General features: G+C 42.1%; 2 protein-coding genes and 1 pseudogene across 2 annotated transcripts in view; all 3 read right to left on the bottom strand.

Moving 5' to 3' along the window:
* The window catches only part of LOC115679394 (ribulose-1,5 bisphosphate carboxylase/oxygenase large subunit N-methyltransferase, chloroplastic), a 30,302-nt gene extending 27,393 nt beyond the window's left edge, over nucleotides 1-2,909 (bottom strand). Inside the window, exons 1-2 of the mRNA XM_056310495.1 lie at nucleotides 2,757-2,909; nucleotides 2,274-2,402 (exon numbers count right to left, since the gene is read on the bottom strand). Of these exons, the coding sequence (XP_056166470.1) occupies nucleotides 2,274-2,402; nucleotides 2,757-2,870 (243 nt within the window). The 5' untranslated portion in view covers nucleotides 2,871-2,909. The remainder of the gene's footprint in view (nucleotides 1-2,273; nucleotides 2,403-2,756) is intronic.
* Nucleotides 2,910-3,156: 247 nt separating this feature from the next.
* On the bottom strand, nucleotides 3,157-13,347 carry LOC115679324 (disease resistance protein RPV1-like; annotated as a pseudogene).
* On the bottom strand, nucleotides 13,335-16,049 carry LOC115679363 (disease resistance protein L6-like). The gene is made up of 2 exons (XM_056310538.1): nucleotides 14,743-16,049; nucleotides 13,335-13,927 (listed from the first exon to the last, which is right to left on the bottom strand). The coding sequence occupies exons 1-2, from the start codon at nucleotides 15,243-15,245 to the stop codon at nucleotides 13,495-13,497; spliced, it is 936 nt and encodes a 311-aa protein (XP_056166513.1). The 5' UTR covers nucleotides 15,246-16,049; the 3' UTR covers nucleotides 13,335-13,494.
* Between the last annotated feature and the right edge of the window lie 4,396 nt (nucleotides 16,050-20,445).

Genomic DNA, 20,445 nt, shown 5'->3' with positions numbered 1-20,445 from the left:
AGACTTGATTTTTGCGGTTATCATTATCTACATATTTCAAAACTTGATTGGTCATCAACACCAAGAACTTTGCACTCCAAATCAGACTAGTGCCCTAAAACTCAGATAAATAAGTTTCAGTGATGCATCAATTATAATTGTTCAGCTTCCTAGCAGCCTGGTGAGGATTTACAGCTCAATTATTAGCGCATGTTTTTTTCCTTTGCATTCATGGTTTGCCCAGGCCAAGCACACGAGCTATAACCAAGAAAAAAATATAACGGAACAAGATATGAAAGAGGAGTACTTTATTAAACTGAAGAAAATATGATATCCAGAAAGAAAGAACTAGCTATAAAAAAAGGGATATGTGCACTAGAAATCCTAAAACTTGTCACAAAAGTATAATTGAGTCCTAAAATTTTCAAAAAGTGCAAACAAGTCCTAAAACTTGTCACGAAAGTGCACTTGAGTCCTAAAACTTTCAAAAAGTGCAAATAAGTCCTAAAACTTATCACGAGAGTGCAAATAAGTCTTAAAACTTGTTACAAAAGTGCAAACAAGTCCTAAAACTTTCAAAAAGTATAATCAATATAAGGACTTGATTGAACTAATTTGACAAGTTTTAGGACTTGTTTGTACTTTCGTGAAAAGTTTTAGGACTTATTTGTACTTTTTTAAAGTTTTAGGACTCAAGTACACTTTCGTGATAAGTTTTAGGACTTGTTTGCACTTTTTGAAAATTTTAGGACTCAATTGCACTTTCGTGACAAGTTTTAGGACTTTGAATGCACTCATTCCTAAAAAAAAAAAGGCTCTAAGTCCTAAGTTCAGGTAAACACCACCCGAGGTGATGCACGGAAGAATGGTTTCCGCAGAAGTCTTGAGTTTAGCCTGTATCTAAATTGGACTTGTTTAACGGCCCAAGCATCATTGACCCCTCTCTTCCGTTTGGTCCACACTTCCGGTTTACACAATGTGTTTTAATGTTGAAATAACACTTTAAGAAAGAAGTGAAATGTTACGGCATAGCAAAAGCCACAGGAATCAACCATTCAACACCAAAAGTACAGACACTTCTAAAGTCTCCAAGATTTTACAACTGGGCTCAGGTTAAAATATTATTTGTACAAGTAAGAGCAACCATCTCACAAAAACTAATAATATCTCATAAATGTATGTCGCTGGTTATAATCTCCGTTAATGAAAATTCCCAAGGCATATCTGATCCTTCTCAAAGCAAGTTCATCTGAACCCACACAAGCGAAACCTAATAAAGTTATAAAAGTAAAGAAATGTCTTGAGATGCTGAAATATACCATGTCAGACTTCTTCATAGCATCCTCACTAATAATAGCAGAGACAGGAATATCTAAACTTTTAGATCTGTGACAGCAATGCCCCCTCTTCCAAACCCCTCAATATCTATTGAATGGATTAGCATAGAGGAATGAGTATAGAGCCTTATGTCTCTCACTATTGACCAAATCTAGAAAAGCTAAAATAAAGTGTTGTAATGCAATAAGAAGGTGCTATAGCTATAGCACGTAAATATGTCTGCCTATACCCATCATTTTTTCATAAACTCCATAAAAGCAATTGATTTGTTTGGTGTTGACTATATATCTGGGTACATCAGTAGTAGTACTGCTACTACATCTTTTATTTAGATATAATATTGTACTTAATTGGAGGTATCTCAACTGCAATTCCCTCTTAACAAATTATCTTCTCTTGATAGAAAAACAAACTAAAGCAGCCTTCAGAAACTATGATTCCCTGATCTATAAAAGGGAAGCAGTGATTTGATATTTTCAGTTGTATACTTACAAGCTATCTGCAACCTGTTTTTTTACACCACTTTTTTCACCCCACTGTAATAGAAAGTTTTCCTTGTCGCAATTCTGGGAGTTGATGACCGTGGTTTCCGTAATGTTCTTATCCCCAAAGTTAAAGATCAGCTGAATAATTGCTTCCCCCAAATCTTGTAGGACATCCTTTTGAGAGGAAGTATTCTCCAGTAATGAGCTATTGACATGAGAAAGCATTGAATTTAGAGCTTCCAGTTCATTTTTCTGGGTTTATCCCATGGGTGAACAGCTATCATCCTTGCGAAAATAGAGTTCAGCCTGCATGTTAGACAGTTCCATCAACTCAAATGAGTAACACTCACTCACAGTAGTACCTACAGAGACATATTTGTTACCCCTTATCTATCTGCTTTAATCCCCTTACTAAAGGTGATATTTAGCCAAAGGGCCACACAGAAGGAGACGTACATAATAGCACTTTACCTCATCCAGGTGCATAATTCTTGATATTTGCAGAATTGATTCAGCAGTAGTGCGCGCCCATTTGGGATACGAAGCACTCTTGAGCTGTATATGCACTTCCACATCATATCCCTTGCTTTGCAGTAATTTCTATCAGAAAAGGAATGGATTAAAGATACTCAGTTGACATAGATGGAAAACTTAATAGGAGGTGCAAAACCAAGAAAATACTTTCGATGACATTTTGGAATATAAATCCAAAGATATTGACGTAATTTCCATTTTCTCTCGTCGAAAGCAACTGCAACGGATATACAGGTGTAGAACACCAGTTCATCATCTACTTGTTAGCAATACAAATTACACGGTTCTCTAGTGCTCTCATTGTCCTTCACTCGCCTGTATTCGTTACTCCCCCAACATGTGCTCTTTTAACAGACAAATGTACTACTGAACACGTGGATATTCATCTAGAGCACATAAATAAATAAATAAACCTGTGACCTTCTTTCTGTCAAATAGAGGGTCGCTTTCAGGGAGCTTAAGAACTATCGTATGGTTCTTATCCGCGCACGATAAACTGTTCGAAAGGCTATTCTGCAACCGAAGGATAAGCATTTCGTTAATGCTGAGGTTCCATCATCAAGAATGTAAAAAGAATGTGCAATTAGATACGAGATTGGCCAGTAAAATCCCAATAAAAAACCGTAGTGCCCACGAAAAATATGAGGGGCGAATGCATACACAATGCCAATACATTATATATAGCTGTTTGAATTGTAAACTCTTATCTGTATTAATGTCATCTATCATGATTCCATAATCCCATGGAGGGGGAGCAATGTGGATGCACAAGTAGAGAAAGCAAAGCCCCATCCTGTGAAGCGATATACTGAAGCGGGAAGGGAAAAGAAAAAAAAATGAAGGAAATTAAGGCAAAGTACGAACGAAATGGGAAAGAGTGCCACGTGTCAGAAATATATACCTGGCCTCCTTGAAAATAGGCCCGGGATGGATTTCAAACACCAATAGCAATCTTCGACAAAGTCACCGTACGCGCCTAACAGTGGGCATGCATGAACATCTCGACGGCATGTGTTTGGAACAGCAGGCACACCTTGCAGCGCTTTACAGTGAGAGAGTTCCAATTTCCGCAACTTGTGTAGTTTTGATAAATCAGGCAAACCTTGCAATTATTCACATTGATCTATGCCCAAATACTGCAATTGATGTATTTTTGATAGGTCAGTTATCCTTTCTATGGATCTGCATTCACCAATAGTTAATTGCTCTAGCGATTTCATTTCTCCCAAATCTCGAATCTCGATTAGCTGTGAACACGAAAAGATTTTCAAATCTATGAGCTTCCTTAAACTTGATAGACCCGATAGCCTCATTAGCGATTTACAGTGTTCCACTTTTAAATGATAGAGGTTCTCTAACAGTTTAAACTCGATGTCTCTCAATCCCCATCTAGAGAGTCTTAAATGTGGCAAACATCTCAATTCCAAGAGGAGGGGCTGCTCTATTGGTGACTTGACACCGTTTAAGTCCAAATAACAAAGACCTAAAGGAAGCCATGGGAGAGGTCGAGGATCGTCACAAAATATTTCAAGTTGAAAAAGTTGAGGAGGCCATGTGATATCTATATTTCTAGAACCACGGTATGCCACATCTATAAGATTCTTGAACATCCCTATGTCCTTTGGTAGCTCTCTTATCTTACTCCCATACATCCCTAAGCTTTTTAGCCTTTTAAGATATCTAATAGAAGCAGACAATTCTATAATTTTTGTATGCAACAAATCTAAGTGGAGCAATGATTCTAGTCCTCCAATGGAGTTTGGTAGCACCCTTATCTTAGTGTTTCCCAGGTCCATCCTCTCCAACCTTTTGATATCTACAATAGAATCAAGTAACTCTCTTATCTTACTTTCAATCAAAATTAAGCGCCGCAGTCTTTTAAGATATCCAGTGGATGCAGGCAGTGCTATAATATCAGTACACTGCAAGTCTAAGTCGAGCAATGATTCTAGTCCTCCAATGGAATTTGGTAGCTCCCTCATCCGAGCGTGTCCCAAGTTCATTTTCTCCAACCTTTTGAGATCTGCAATAGAATCGGGTAACTCTTTGATTCTTGTGTTGAACATATCCCATTCGAGCAATGAGCTCAATTTCCCAATGGAGTTTGGAACCTTTCTAAGCCGACAACAATTCATTAAAGACAAGCACTTCAAGCTCGCCATCTCTCCAATAGATGAATGAAGCTCTCGTATACACTGCCCCTCTAGCTTTAGACTTGACAGGTTCTTTAGATGGCATATTGTAGAAGGTATTGCGCACAGGTCAAAATGGGGGCTTCCAGACAACGTTGACGGCTGAACTCTGGCTGTAATTATTTCCAAGCACTTGAGGCGCTCTAGCTTTCGGATAGAGCTACCGATTTGTGTCAACTTTGGACAATGTTTAGCAAAAACCAATATCCTCAAATTCAAGCATGTTGAGAAGTTGGGAGTCGTCAAGAGATGGCATCTCATGAGATGTAGAACTTTTAAGTCATGATTTGCCTGTGAAACAAATTAGAATTATAAAAGTAAGGTAAGGGAAATGGCAACAAACATATACATGGGATACGAAACCATACCAAGTATGGGCCTCATCCATTCCAGTTCTTGGGAATTTTGCCGTCTGAAAGCTTGAGAAACCATACCAAGTATGGGCCTCATCCATTCCAGTTCTTGGGAATTTTGCCGTATGAAAGCTTGAGCACGACTAAGTTCCCTATGTAACATCCCCGGCATGCCCCTTTTCAAGATTAGTCCTCTAATCCTCATTAGTCATTAAATTATTCGCAAGCGGAAGATGCTTCTTTCTAAAGGTCAGCATTTATAACATGAATGCGACATAGCAGCATAGAATTGTAATATGGTTAGAACACGTGGATTCAGAAAATATCAACTACATCGTATAATACTGCGGGTGATACAAGGTGAGTTCAAGAAATGCGGGAAACAACATATCTATTCCAACCCTGTTAATCTACCTTGACCCACCAAACTTAACCAAAAACTAACAACTATCACCCATGCTTTCACGACTCCATCCCAAAAACAAAAAGTCTTGCCTTCTCCAAAAACCTGCTCCCTACTCCTCCTCCTCGATACGGTATTCAAAGGACTCCGCTGCTCGCATCACCATCATCCCCATCTGGTCCATAGTAAGGAAGGGGCCCCACCAGTCGCCCACCGTCGAGGACATAGACCCCGACGAAGCCCAACAAAACGAGTCCCTATGGGGACCCAATGTCTATGGTCAGAATGGAATGCATTTTATGAAAACAAGTTCAGGGGAATCCGGGTTCACGAATTCAAATAGATGGCTCTCAAAATCAACAGCCACCCCGTAGCTTATCGAGGCCTAGGCAGGGAGGATCGGCATAACTACTAATCTGAAAAAGGTGTCAACAACAAACAGTGAGCGAAAACTCAGCCAAGTAAACTCTTTCACGTCATACTAAATGGATAATGATAGGCATTTCAATCGAGTCAAATAGATAGACAGATAAATCAATTCACAACCAGCTATAATATATAAGACTCCCTTTTTATTTGGGCATAAATCACCAGACAAAAGATTACCAATCGACTAACAGCCATTCACACAAATTCTCATTGCATACGTTATGTAATCACAAGAGTTTTTATTCGCATTTGATTTAGTAACTCAGGCTACAACATCCTCCGGGGATCCCAGTTACCCCCCCGGGCATCTCGCACCTATCACGGCATCACGAGGACATCTGGGGAACTGTGTTACACCCCCAGGCAACCGAGGGAACCTCGTTACCCCCTCAGGCATCTCGCACTTACCACAGCGTCGCGAGGACATCTAGGGAACCGCGTTACACCCCCAGGCATCCGAGGGAACCCAGTTACCCCCTCAGGCATCCCAACTCCGGGGCATCATCGTCATGGGGACCGACGGAACAACCACACTTACAATTCCACACCCTTCGGCACATACATTACAGAAATTTAGAAATGTAATTTACAATATCTAATGCAAAGGAAACATCTCATCAGAAAGTTCACAGCATGTACGTTACATCTTCCGAAGACACCCAATCGAAATTCCGATGTCTCAAATAAGAATCAATGAAACCTGGAATTTTGGCAATACTGGACAGTTTTGTAGACCCTGGGAAATCAATCTCAAAGACATGGAAAATGAGTTCCAAAAATTCCGAAATTCTAGTATTATATTAACAAGACCTTAGCATATATTTTTCATGAAGAACACAATCCCAAAATCCTCCTGGAAAGGGCACTTTTGAGGGCACGAAAACAGACCAGAACTGGACCGTCGGAACAGTGACACCGAGTTACAAAGAATGCTCTTTTCATATATCAAATGACGTCTAAATACCTTGAAATTTTTATATGTTGTACAAAAGGGGACTATGAACAAATTTTGTGAAGGAAGTATGACCGAATTCGAAGTGAATATTTTTATAAAAAATCGAGAAGGTCCAGAGGTCATGGTCTCCACCTTAAACACAGTTCTGATCCGGTAAAAGATTGGCCCTTCGTAATATCCATTTGTACTCAGAAAACTCTGAAATTTAAGTATGTTGTAAATCAAGATCTTCTGAACAACTTTGAAGAAGAACGTTTAGCCAAATTCGGTCCACAACCGAAGCTGTAAAAATAGAAAACAGTGGATGTCCAGAGAAGTCGGTTTCTGGAACCCGAAACAAACATCAAGAAATGATTTCCCATTGAAGATCCACTACCTTCCAGCCACGAATTCACCATTCTAAGAACTCAAATCAACATGCATGGCCTGTTCCATACTAGTCTAGCACCCTAGACCCACCAAGGTTCGTTCTAATGGATCAACCCTTCAAGGACAGCCGCTGCAACCACTTGGACTCGCCTAACACCAACCCAGATCAGTTCAAAAGCTTACCCGAGACCCAACCGTCATGCAACCATTACCGAGGCTAGTATAAGGTGATAGAGAATACTTGCCGGTGAGGGGAAATGGCTAAGATGGCTGAGGCGAAGCTACTGGGTCCGGGGAAGAGCAAGAGAGGCGCTGGTTCAGGGACTGATCTGGTGATGGTTGCTGTTGCTGGTTCGACGCGGAGACGGGACGGCTGGGCTGCTGGTCGGCCATCCGATGGACTCCCGGGCGGACAGAGAGAGGGAGACAAGAGAGTGCTGGGCGAGAGGGAGAGAGCAGGTGAGAAATGAGAGGGAGAGTGAGCTGAGGCGAGAGAGTGAGCTGGAAATGAGTGAGATGAGGGAAAAAAGATTTTCTGAAGTCTGTTCAGCTTCCTTGCGTGCATGGACATGCCAGGGTGCCAAGTGGCACCTCTCTCCTGTCAAGTGCAGGGGGAGAAAGAAGACAAGGAAGAGAAGACAAGGAAAGGAAGAGGAAGGGGCAGCTGCTGGCGTGGGTTCTCGGCGAGAAAGAAAAGGGGAAAGAAAAGAAAGAAAAGAAGGAAAGAAAAAGAGAGGGGCGCGATGAGTAAGGGGAAAAATAACGGCGATCGGTTTGACACGGAGTCGGGTTTTGTGTCACGCCCCGTATCCTACGAAGCGCTAACATCCCTACCTTGATCGATTATGGTGCGACGTCCCAGGAAGCGTCGCCGACCCAACACCCAACAGAGAACAAGCACAAGCGGAAGCAATTAAATAAACAACCCTGACAATAGATATAAGAGACAACGGATAGCACTGCAACATAAAACACAGTTGAAAATATGTGCACATTATATTAATATAGAAAACCCTTTTTACAATATCCATTTATACAACAAAAACAAACAGCACAACCAGTTAACAACCACTAGGTCAAAAAGGTAGGTGGCTAGGGTGAGTCTGACTAAACCTATAAGGAGAACTACAGTAAAAAAGGGACAGTCCTCCCTACCAACTCTGGCCTGCTTTAGTGCTCCCAATCAGGGTACGAGGACTTCAAAGAATCACCTGACGACTCCCCTGAAGAACTCTTAGGGGGCTCAGACTCCTCGGACTCTATCTCCTGCGCTGCAGCCCACTCATCCTCTGAGTCTATCTCAAGCTCCGGATCCAAATATAGATCTACCTCCTCCTCGGACACTACCTCCTCATCAGATCCCAGCTCAGCAATCTCTCCATTCTCGCCCGGGTCTTGATCCATAGGCTCCGGCTCCTGTTCAACCTCTTCAGCCATTGGCTCGGGATCCTCGTACCATACCCCTGGCTCCTGGTCCATGGCCACAGGCTCGTCTGCGGGTGGGGGATCCACAACCTCGCCATCAGCCATCTGGGGTACCATCACCCCGCCTATGTCTACTGGGACGTCAAAGGTTCTGAGCGGTCGTCCGATGTTTCCGTCAGCGTCTTTCAGGCACCAGGCCACATACTCTTGCGCTTGGTAAAAGTACTCACCCACATTCACATATACTACGGAATGATATCTTACATACGATTCCCCATTCCCAGCTGGGTATACTCTTGTAGTCGAATGGATCTGAGTATGGATCCCAAAAAGAGGTGGCAGCTTCGGCATGCTCAGGGCTGGAGGTTTGAAAAGTTTGATTATTACAACTGTGAGACGAATCTCAGCGAGTATAACCCCTAGACCTAGGCTAGGCTAACATGCATTCTCCTGACCAGCAAAACAATACAATATACAAACAATGACCTAGGCCCTCGGGCCCAGATCGATCATACAATTGACCCTGTAGGTTAGGCAGTTCATAAAAATACTCACGGCACATACGCGAACACACCGATCACACGTACACCATACGCATATTCACGCCCATTAATGTTTGATTCACATGCCAAACACCGAGTTTCGCACACTCGCACATTAGCCCATGCACTCTTATGCATGTAAATGTCATCATCATGCCATGTTCATATTGGCTCACACTGCACACTGGCATACAACCCATTTTTAATTAATAACCGATCCAAGAACCACGGCCCGAAGGCTCACAACACTCCGTGGCCAGCATAAAAACGCCCCAGGCCTAGTGTCTCTAGCCTGCTACAAAGTGCATGAGGCGCAACACCGATCTCCTTACGAACCAGAGCCTGCTACAAAGTGCATGATGATGGTCATCTTCTGGATATACCGAGCATTGTCCTGCTACAAAGTGCATGAGGACAGCACAACCCGAAGGCCAATATGCGATCACACGGCACACTGCCAATTTTATCTGAACCCCGCGTAATACGCCTCAGGGTATTTTAGGTGATCACATGCTCATGACAGACACGCATTCTCGCACAATATCATCACACGTTTCATTTTTGGCATACCCAATGCGTGGCCATGAAATGCAGCACAATGCACCATGAGCATCAAACATACTATAGACAACCAGTCAAATTTATACCACAACAATGTGCTCACTTGGCCAATTGATACCGTGCGGCCCAATGCACAATGTACAGTTCAATAATTTGATCAAGCCGTCAATTGGCCAGTCACACTCCACATGAGTCGGCCATCCGAGCACACGACATGGCATTATTCAATTTCCCAAAATTGGGCACAATAATCATAATTCAGCCAACCCGGGCATACCCGGCAGTCTAGTCACCTAATTCTCAACTAGCTCGTACTAACACATTAAATCATCGATATTATTCCAGTCACAAATCCCATCATCCGGTTCCTTAATTTCTCTCAGCATTCACTAATAATATCCAAACTAGTCCAGAAAATGCACTATCAGTCCTAATCTGGGTTTAGGAGGTACACGCACTTATTTCAACTCTACGACAATGAGGAACGGCGGCCGATCACCGGTGAATGGTAGAACCGGCGGCGACGTACGGATGGCGTATGGACGGCCGTACGGACGCGTACGGACGGGACGTACGGAGCGACGTACGGTGGCTGGAGGGTCACGACGGCAGTAGCTCGGCTGGACGGCGACGGGACGGCTGTTCGGCGAAGCTCCGGTGTTCCTTTGGCCGAGAGAGAGAAAACAAGGAAGAGAGAGAGAGAGAGAGAGAGAGAGAGAGAGAGAGAGAGAGAGAGAGAGAGAGAGAGAGAGAGAGAGAGAGAGAGAGAGAAAACGGACGGGATGGGGGTGCTGGTGGGGTCGGGGACACGTGGACGGCGCCGGCGACCAGCAGCTCCGTTGAACGGCGGCGGCACGGCGGCGGTCCAGCGAGCTCCGGCGCGAACGACCGAGGGAGAGAGAGAACGGAGGAGGAGGGCTGATTGGTGGGGGAAGTTGGCCGAATGAGGGGAGGAGGAGAGAGAGAGAGTTAATCTGGTCAAATATGGTGGGCCAAGGGCGCCACGTGTCGCCAATCCGGGAGATTTGACCAAAATGCCCTTAATCCAACCGTCTCGGTTGATCTTATCCAAATAATTGAGGGGCAAAGTGGTAAATAGGGCCAATAATTCAGCTGATAATTAACTTTAATTATCCCAAATATTTTCCAAAAATTCGGACAAAAAATAGGCCAGGGGCAAAATGGTCATTTTTCCGGTCCTGGGGCGAAATCCCAATTTTTGTCTATACCAACCCCAAATGAGCGTGGCCAACATAATATGGCGTTGGAATCGCGAAAATAGCCTCTTAAGCCCTTGAAAATCGACTGCAAAGTCTTGGGGAATAAAATAATATTATTTTTCATTTCCGAGCCAAAATTCCAATTTTTGTCCGTAACCACTCTAAATGTGCGTGGCCACCCTAAAATGACATCGGCCGCGAAAAATACTCTCATACTGCCTCAAAATCGACATCGGTGTCCAGAGGGGCAAAATCGTAATTTTTGACTTCCGGGTCGAAATTCCATTTTTCGACCGTACTATCCCCAAACGTGTGTGGCCAGCGTAATATGATGTCATATCCGTAAAAATAGTTGTACAAGCCCTCGAAAATCGACACCGAAGTCCGGGTCCAATTTCGTCACCAAAATTTGCTAAATTTTCAATTTTAGAGTCTCTCACTAATGGGCGGTTGTTTAGGGGTTACGCGGATCGACCTAGGGTTGTCCGAGTTATGACGGTCCCAATCATCGATAGAATGAGAAATTATCACTAGTCCCAGAGGTTACGATCGTTCGGTTCCAGTTCAGGACTGGTTGGCCACGTGCACTTTCGGTCGTGCAGAATTACCTGCGATCCGATTGCACATTGTTGGCCTTAGCCAAACCAAATCCATCACTTTTCCTAAGATCGGCCTACGCCGGCACAAAATATTCACTCATCATTTCTCGTGATCGGTGTCCGATTCATGATCGGATCCCTGGTCCACGTACCGTTTTCCCAGTTATCCATACCCCATTGGTTAGTATCCCGAGAGTGATCAGCTCTGGGCGAGACTTACTAAAATGAAATGCGAAATAGTGTCAATTTTATTGATCCCGGAATTTACGTCGAAATTCGGGCTGTTACATTTTGCGGACAACGCGACGTCGATTTAGTCAGCTCAATGATAACGATTACAAGATTCCAAACCTGTGATTCCAAAAACGATAATGGCGATGCTAACTTCCAATTTCATTTTCCTAATTCCGTCGACGAGTGCCCTAATCCATTAGGGTCCTTTAATCTTTGGCCATGAAAATTCGGGATGCCACACCCTAAGCATAGAATGACCACTTGCAAGTCTGAAGGGCAACGATGCCAAGAGAGCCATTTTAAACTTGAGAGAAGATTCTTAAAGTCTCCTGTCAAGTTCTCCCCTCTAATTCCAACAACCTTAAGTTAGGCAGCCATGAAAACTCTTCACTTGTAAAGTCGTGCTCTTTTGGAAGTCTAGTTAGTTTGAGTGCTGTAATGATCTCTGCTCCTTGACAACATGAAAAGGCATAAGTGAACTTTCTACAATGAAGAAAAAGAGCACATTCCGTGATTAAATATTGCATAGACCTATTCTATAAGTAAAACATTATGTTTGCTTCTACTTTGGGGTTGTAAATGTAAGCAATTAAAATCTTTTGCTAGATATTGTTAAAATAAGTGATCCATTTTCAAGAAGCATCTAGACCTCTCCTTCTCTACAAAGGCAACAAAATATCTTGGACATAAGTCCACGTTATGCTTGTGTCTAGAAAAATCTTAAATGAAAAAAAATATATCTCAGCACAACTCGGCAAAGATTTTTCCTGTCAAAGTCGATGGAATTGCTCTATGGGGTATAACTACTTTGTTGAAATAATGAAACTATATTTTTTCTTATCCCATTGGCTATATCCTTGGAGTTCTCTTACCTTGTTCTCTTGTCATCCTCTTCCGAATATATCCCGACACAAACACACTAGCACATTAAACCACAAACTAAATAGTGATATCAAAATCATGCTTCCGCAATCCAACATTGTTATCGGACCAAAACCAACGAGTAGTATCGGACCAAAAACCAACAAATATGAGTTATGATATTACTTTCATTTCACTCAAAATTGACAAATCTAGTTTTCTGCGATGCACAACACAGACAAAAGAACACACCTAGGAATATACTTTAAGCTTTGAGCTGATGTTTCCATGATCGGAAAGATCGTAGCTGTGAATAAAATGTACCTTTCTATGCTGCACTACGTTCGACACATCCTTGGGAGACCATAGTCTACTACGCTTCTCGAGAAATTTGTCTTCTTGTCAAACAATTTCTCTTCCAAGGTCTTTGAGTAGATCATGCATCAGAGTATGTCATTATCACTAACCTTTATCAAAGACATACAAGAAAGGACATGGATCTCAATTCTGGGGGACAAATCCAATGCTTGCCACATATAATGTGGATGGATTTTTTCTTCACCAATAAAGTAACACGCAATATCAAGAAAAATTTCTTTTGGTGAGTCCTCCAGCATTTCAAAGCTAATCATTAATTTGTGATAGACATCTTGATTGGGAACTAAATCTAATTTCTTCAACGTGGCTTTCCAAAGTGGTTTACTTTTGTGCCAAAGAGAGGAACCGATGACCTCAAGAGCCAAAGGAAGTCCACCAGTTTTGCGAATGATATCGCTAGAAATATGATAATAATCATGTGGAGGAGAATCCATTTTGAAGCATGCTTACTAAAAAGCTAAAGAGCATGGTGACAGAACAATTCTCTCATTTGATAGATTGTAAACTCTTTGAAATGCGTCCGGACATTATTTTCTCGGTTCTCCTCTTCAATCGACAAAAAGTCAATGTCCCTTGTCGTAATAATAATTCTGCTCCCTAGACCAAACCAATCACGCTTTTCTGCAAGTATTGAGAATTATTCAATCTTATCTAGGTCATCAAGAACGATGAGGACTTTCTTATTGCGGAATCTCTTGTCAATTTGATAAATCCCTGCATCACAGTCGGAAATCTCCACTTGTTTGATGTTGAGAATTTCAGACAATAATTGTTTTTGCAATTGAACATCATTGCCGCCCTTTGAAGCTTCTCGAACATTCAAAAGAAAGCTGCACCCATGAAATCGAGTAGAAATTTGGTTAAAGATGACTTTGGCAAGAGTCATCTTACCGATGCCCCCCATTCCGTGGATTACCAGATAACGTACATCGGGTGAACCTTCATCTATTAGGCGCATGACATCATCAACACGATCCTCAATTCCGACTAAATGATCTGGCAGCTTTTTGTCTCTTTTATTCAGCTTCTTCGAAACTTCAGCAACGATTAACTTAATGAGTTTGCCATGACTGTCATATTTGATAAAAGGGTCTAGTAAGAAGCATCCAAATAGAATATTAAACTATCGAGCTCCGGAATATTATGAATTAAACATAAACCAACCATAGAGGAGGGGTGGTGGAGGAAGCGGGCGCGACCATCCCCCTCCCAAAATGTAAGTGAATTGCACCCCTCCTCCTCAATCAACCAAAATCCAGTCAATTTACTTGAAACGAATTGCAATTGTGTATTTTATACTATAATCAAAGATGTAGATTGGTCAGACAAGGATAAATCTTAAACTTTGTAAAAGATGCTCCCTCAACCATAAATTGTAAAAATCGAAACCATTGGATTTTCTTCCTTTAGATATATGCAAAGGATTTGTTTATTCATTTTTTATTGCTCATCTATGGTGTGTGCTCGGTTTACTAGTTTTGCATGCAGTAAAATAGTAATAGCTAGAACAAAGTTTTAATTAAATCATACCTACATAACATTGATTTAGAAGTTAAGAAAAGGTATTTTTATGCAATTTAAAAGATGCAAATTGAATAATGAATTCATATTGGATTTGTCATGTCGTAATAGAGAATTCATCTAGTTTTGAAGGGAATTGATTTAAATGGGTGGAAAATTCATCTATTTTTTAAAGGAATCGATTTAATGGAGTGGATGTGTAGTGAGTAGTTATAAAATATGTGGGAATTGAGTGATAATTTGATGAAAAAGAGAACAATGGGTAGGTGTAACTTTTAATGCAAGGATGATAATATTTCCCATTATTTATAGTTATATCAATTAAATATCTAATCAAAGAAAAAAATAAAAGCCCAAACCTTACCCGGTATCTTTGAGATCCCATCCGCTCATACCAGCGACCTTCTCCAGAGCCTCCTTCCATCGCTGCACGACCTCGCAGCCGTACTTCTCGTGCATCTGCAGAGCATCCTGGTACAGCTTAGTTTTAAGCTTGACATCTCTGGGTTCCACGTCAAAGAAGACCGGCAGAATCATCGCTTTGCGATACACCATGTATGCAAGCTCGCGAAGACACCACGCACTGACAGCGTGGTGTCTAGAGAAGATGGGAATACAGATTGAGGAGCTCTTGATTGCACGCTTCAGTTTTCCTCCGATCTCTTCGCCTTTTCTGATCTCTTCGTCGTCTCTGAAAACGCGAATGCCAGCTCCATACATGGTGTGATAGAGGCAGTCGGCAAAATTCCAGCGAGTGTCGGGCCCTCTAAAACTCAAGACCACCTCGTATTCAGCCCCCAGCGATGACTCAACATCGCCTCTACTGGTGGACACCGCTGATCCATCCGAATATTTTCTCTTTGCCATCTTCGGGAGCTAGAGTGTAGTGATCGAGTTGAATAATGAGGAGAGAGATGTAAGAGAGTAGTGTCTAATGCATGCAATTCTGAAGTATTTATGGACGAGCCAAAGTATCGCGGGAAGGGCTGAGGAAATTTCCTGCAATAAAATATTATTTTATAAAGCATTCTGATCAATTCATTCCACCTCACGTTCTAATTTACTAAACTAAAAACTTTCCCCCAGGTCACAACAGGACAAGTTCAAATCTGATTTCGTAAACTCGTCTCATTTATTCGCACCGTGAACAATAACTAGAAGACTTATTTGATTCTAAATACGACTGAACTGTCGTTTTAAAGGTAATTTGTAATGGATTCTCCAATCAATTTCATTTTTTGTTAAACACCAGAATTTCTTTCAAGTGATTTTCCAACACGATCAAACATAAGAAAATGACTCATCTTTCATGAAAACAATTCCACTAATTTCCATCAAACAAACAGACCCAAAAATATATCAATTGATTTCACGTCAAGTTCTAATTAACAATACCGACCCATCGGCCTTTGCAACTTCACGTACAAGATCGTTTCGAAGGTACAGGCTAACCGGTTAAGAACATGGCTGCCTCAATTGATTGAAGTGGAACAAAGTGCCTTTGTTAGTGGAAGGCAAATTCAGGATAATATCATGATAGTTCAAGAGGTATTGAACCAACTATGAATTAGGAAAAGGAAGAAAAAATTCCAAGCAGTGCTGAAATTAGATATGGAAAAAGCCTATGATAGGATTGAGTAGGACTTTCTGGAAGCTTGTATGCTAAAAATGGGTCTCGTGGATCATACAATGTGTCACTACTATCTTCTTTAGTGTGAAGTTCAATGGGGAGCCTTTGCCTTATTTCAACCCGACACGTGGAATCCGACAAGGTGACCCTCTCTCACCTTATCTTTTTATACTTGTGGCTAATGTCCTCTCCTTACTATAAAAGGCAGTTGAAGATGGTAGAGTAAAAGGAATAAAGCTAAATAGACATTGCCCAAATCTCTCACACTTGTTGTTTGCGGACAATTCTATCTTTCTCCTGAATGGGAAAGTTATAGAATGCCAAAACATCATTTCCTCGATAGCCTATCGCATAATTGGTGATAGCTTATCACTAAAACCTCGATAGCTTGTCGTATTTTCTCAATAACCTATCGAGTCCACTTATCATCTATCGCGATAACTTATCACTACTGCTTATCACTTATTGCGATAGCTTATCAACTAATCCCTAATTAATTAGCACTAAGCATAATTAACTTAATCTAAACTCATCCTAATAAAGTTTAACGTACTAATCAAGGAATTAGGGCGATAACTCACCTGGAAATGATTCTGACGACAAGAGTGCAATGGCGGCAGCGAGGGCTACAAGTGACTTGGTCCGGAAACAACATGGGATGACGACGGATGGATGGACAGCAGCCAATAGCTCCGATGAGGGCTGGTTTGGCTCATGGTGGTGTTCGGATGGATGGCGAGGACGGCTCAAAGTGGCGCATGGCGGCACGGTGCGGCTTGGGGGCGATAAGGGCAGTGATCGGCGATCAAAACAGCAGCCAAAGAGACGGTGATGGTTGTTGGAAATGGTGGTGGCGTGAGGGAGGATATAGAGAGAGAGAGGGCGCCGGTTGAGGGAGGAGGAGAGAGAGAGAGTGAGAGAAATGAGAGATATTTCTCATGCAAGGCTTCTTGATCAAACCAAATTCAAGTCAAGATTCATCATTTCCCCACATAAATGCCAAGACTTTGCTCCCCCTTTGTCACTTCTTAATAAATGCTAGAAGGGCATTTTGGTAATTTCACAAAGTATAGTATAAAATACTATACGTGTATATGAGCTAGAATTTTGTACGGGCTCGTATAAATCAAGTTCGGGCTCAAAAAGGTAAAGATTGGGCTAGAATTGCCAATGGGCTTGAAAATTGACTAAGCTTAGTGGGCCTCATTTGGCTCACTCGGCTTGCTTGGGCCCAATTGGGCCAAAGCACAATGGGCGTGAGGCCCATTGGGCCTTTGCTCGGCCCACTTCCTCGTGGGCTCCAATTCTTAGCCCGAAATTTCCTTTTCCGAGAATTTCGAGTAAACCGATAAATCGGATGATTATCGAGGCGACGTCCAATCGGTTAGTCTTGAAATCCTTGGAAGTTCGATACCCAAGTTCGGATTTTAATTCATGGTCAAAATTGATCAATTACGACTTTAGTATATCTCAAACTAACGGGCGGCTTTTAGGAGTTACGCGTATTCGACTCATGGTTGATTTGATCAAACCACGTTTAAGCTTTCTTGAGTCATGGATGATCTCGATTGTCATGTAATTGTGAGGGATCAATCGCTAGTTCCGAAGTACACGATCATTAGGAATTGGTTTAGGGTCGTTTGCAATCTATACAATGGCTAGGCGGAATCACCAACGATCCGATTGTATACTATTGACGAATCATTCTATAACCGTTCCTTGATCGGTCTATAATGGTTCAAAATTATCCATTGTCAATCCTTGTGGTCGAATTGTCAATCCATGGTCGAGTTCTCAGGTCGTGCGTACTTAATTTCTTAACAGCCTCTCCCTATTGGTTAGTCTTCTCGTGAGTGATCAATTCAGAGCAAGATTTAACTAGCAATGCATCGATGAAATAATCATTTCATATATCTCAAAAAGGGTCGAATTTCAAAATGTCATATAATCAATTTGGGGTAGATCGATTAGAAACCCAAGTAAGGTGACGGGAGAATCGCTTTACTCCTACGAACCAGAGATTAAATAAATTCGAGGACTTAGTTACATTAGTTGAGTGACTAGTACCCTTTTGGTACCTTTCATCCTGTTCATTTGAGAAAATATTTGTCAGGCAGTTTAGATTGATTTTAGGACCTATCTCCTAACATGTGAGGTGATTAAATGAGTGCACAATCATTAACGATTAGCAGTTAAGATAGATATGCAGCCAAAGATTCTCATCCTAACTAAGGCGACAACTTTCAAAACATGACAATTTATGCAATTATATTCTAATTAGAAACAACATGCATATTAATATACAATAGTAATAAAAATAACACGCAAAATACTTCCGTATAGCCTTATAAGCCTATCCGATTTAAACTTGATCATTAATAAAATAATTCACATAATTTAGAAAAACATTCAAAAATACTAAATTCTAAATTATTTTCTAATTTTAAAAGAAAAATAAAACAATATATTTTTTAATTAAAAATAATATAATGTTCGATTGGGTTGGGTTGGGTCGGGTCGGGTTGGAATCGACCCGGGTCAACGGATCCGACCCAAAATCGTTGACTCGTGTTGGATCTTTGGATTCGAATTGGGTCAAGAGTCAAGACCCATGAATCGGGTCGGGATCGGTTCTCGCATGCACAAGCACACGGGGATGTCGGCCGAGCGAGATACTGCATCTTGTCGGCCACCGCAGGCCAACTCTGGCCTGGTTTCCATCTTTGGGGATCACCACGAAGCCTCCATAGCCACCTAGCTTACCGTCCGACCACCTGCTTGTCGGCCGGCGACCAAAACCAAATTAGCCTCATTGAGGCATTTCAACAAACACTTGGTGTGCACAGACGGAATGAAACAACTTTGACTTGTTTCGAGGCTCCGGCGTCCTCCGGCAACCTGGGCTTATCTTTGGTGACGACGTATAAACTATGGGGAGCGACGGTATAGGTCGGGATTCGCACGAAATGGCCGGCGCGAGTCCCGGCCAAACCACGCACTAAAATAGGGGAGAATAGGGCAGAACAGAGATCGGGAAGACTCACCGATCGGCGCTGCTTTCGGGGGGGTCACCGATCGTCCAATTGGCAATGGCGGGGCTGCTGGGACCTGTAAACACTCCAAACCTTCTCTCTTGCCATTTATTTCTGTCAAATTCTCTTTGAATCTCTCTCTCTCTCTCTATACTCTATTTTTTTTTTATCAACGCCTCTCTCTCTCTCTTCCGTCGCCTATATAAGGGCTGCCGGCCACCTGCCCCGCCTTGGAAGTCGTCGTCTTAATGGCCCTGCGCTGGCCTAGCCTGTACCACGACTTTGGTGGCCATGGCTGCACGGTCGAGTGGATAATCCGCGTCGTCCCAGGTAGTCGGTCGGAGTAGGGGAGAACAAAGGAGAGAGGAGGAAAGGAAGCGGGCTGGGCCCTTGCATGGGGGAAAAAGGGGCTGGACTGGGCCAGGCCAACTCCCGTGCAGGAGAAAGAAAAAGCCGGGATGGGCTGGGTCAAGCCCAGTCCCGCGCGAAAAGGCGAAGAGAGGGCCAGGTTAGGCAGGTCCTGACCCGGCTCGATCCGATTTTAATTTTTCAATTTTTTTTAATTTTTTAATAATAAATAATGAAAAAAACTTTGGTTGGTGCATTTAATTCAAATTTACCTAATGTCTACATGTAATGCAATTTGATAAAAATATATATATATTTATTTTTAGGAATTAAAGAAAATTAACTCCTAAATTTTGCATAATTAATTTTGGGTAATTAAAAAATAGGTGTTAATAGCAGCCTCTTTTTGAAGGTGAGCTCGTAGAGGTTGCATTCAAAGATAAAATGACACCTAATTTTGGCCCGTGCATGCTTAATTAATGCTATTTTTAGCGGGACCATGGGTCCCATTTTTTCATAATGTGATATAAGATGATAAGGTTACTTACTTTGTCAGGAGGGTAGAGTAATTCCAGATAGTTGATGTTGTGTGTCGAGGACCCACAAAGGGGGATTTACTTACTTCGGTCACCTTGACGGGGATTTGCTTTGTCGAAGTATTTGAATCTTGTCAGAGGTATGTGAAAAGGCTTGATGTGAACAAAGGGGGATTGATCCCATGTTTGGCGACTGCTTGACATAAGCACCTGCATCTTGTTTAGGGTACCTCAAAAGACGTAATCGATAAATGTCTTGGTCAGTCCAAAGCATTTGACGACTTGATGAACAAAGGGAATTAACCCGAATGTTCGGTTTTGTCTGCTTAGTACCCTAATCTTTCTTCGGACGCACCATAAGGCAATGAAAGTGCCTGCTTAGTCCCCGAAGCTGTCTTCGAGCACACCACAAGGCGATAAATGCCTGCTTAGTCCCTGAAGCCTTCTTTGAGCTCACCACAAGGCAATGAGTGCCTGCTTAATCCCCGAAGCCTTCTTCGAGCGCATCACAGGGCGATGAG

This window comes from Syzygium oleosum, unplaced genomic scaffold, assembly GCF_021117445.2.
Source record: "Syzygium oleosum isolate NSW1041296 unplaced genomic scaffold, Sole_v2.1 Sole_v2.04, whole genome shotgun sequence".
Taxonomy (NCBI): domain Eukaryota; kingdom Viridiplantae; phylum Streptophyta; class Magnoliopsida; order Myrtales; family Myrtaceae; genus Syzygium; species Syzygium oleosum.
The sequence above is the reverse complement of the archived record's forward strand: the minus strand, read 5'-3'. Positions and strand labels throughout refer to the sequence as shown.

What these genes read in the sequence shown, in the direction of transcription:
- LOC115679363 (XM_056310538.1), bottom strand. Translation starts at nt 15,245, where the DNA reads ATGGCAAAGAGAAAATATTCGGATGGATCAGCGGTGTCCACCAGTAGA. An exon ending in TGGGATCTCAAAGATACCGG is followed by an intron (nt 13,928 to 14,742) that starts GTAAGGTTTGGG and finishes CAAATATGACAG; the next exon opens with TCATGGCAAACTCATTAAGT.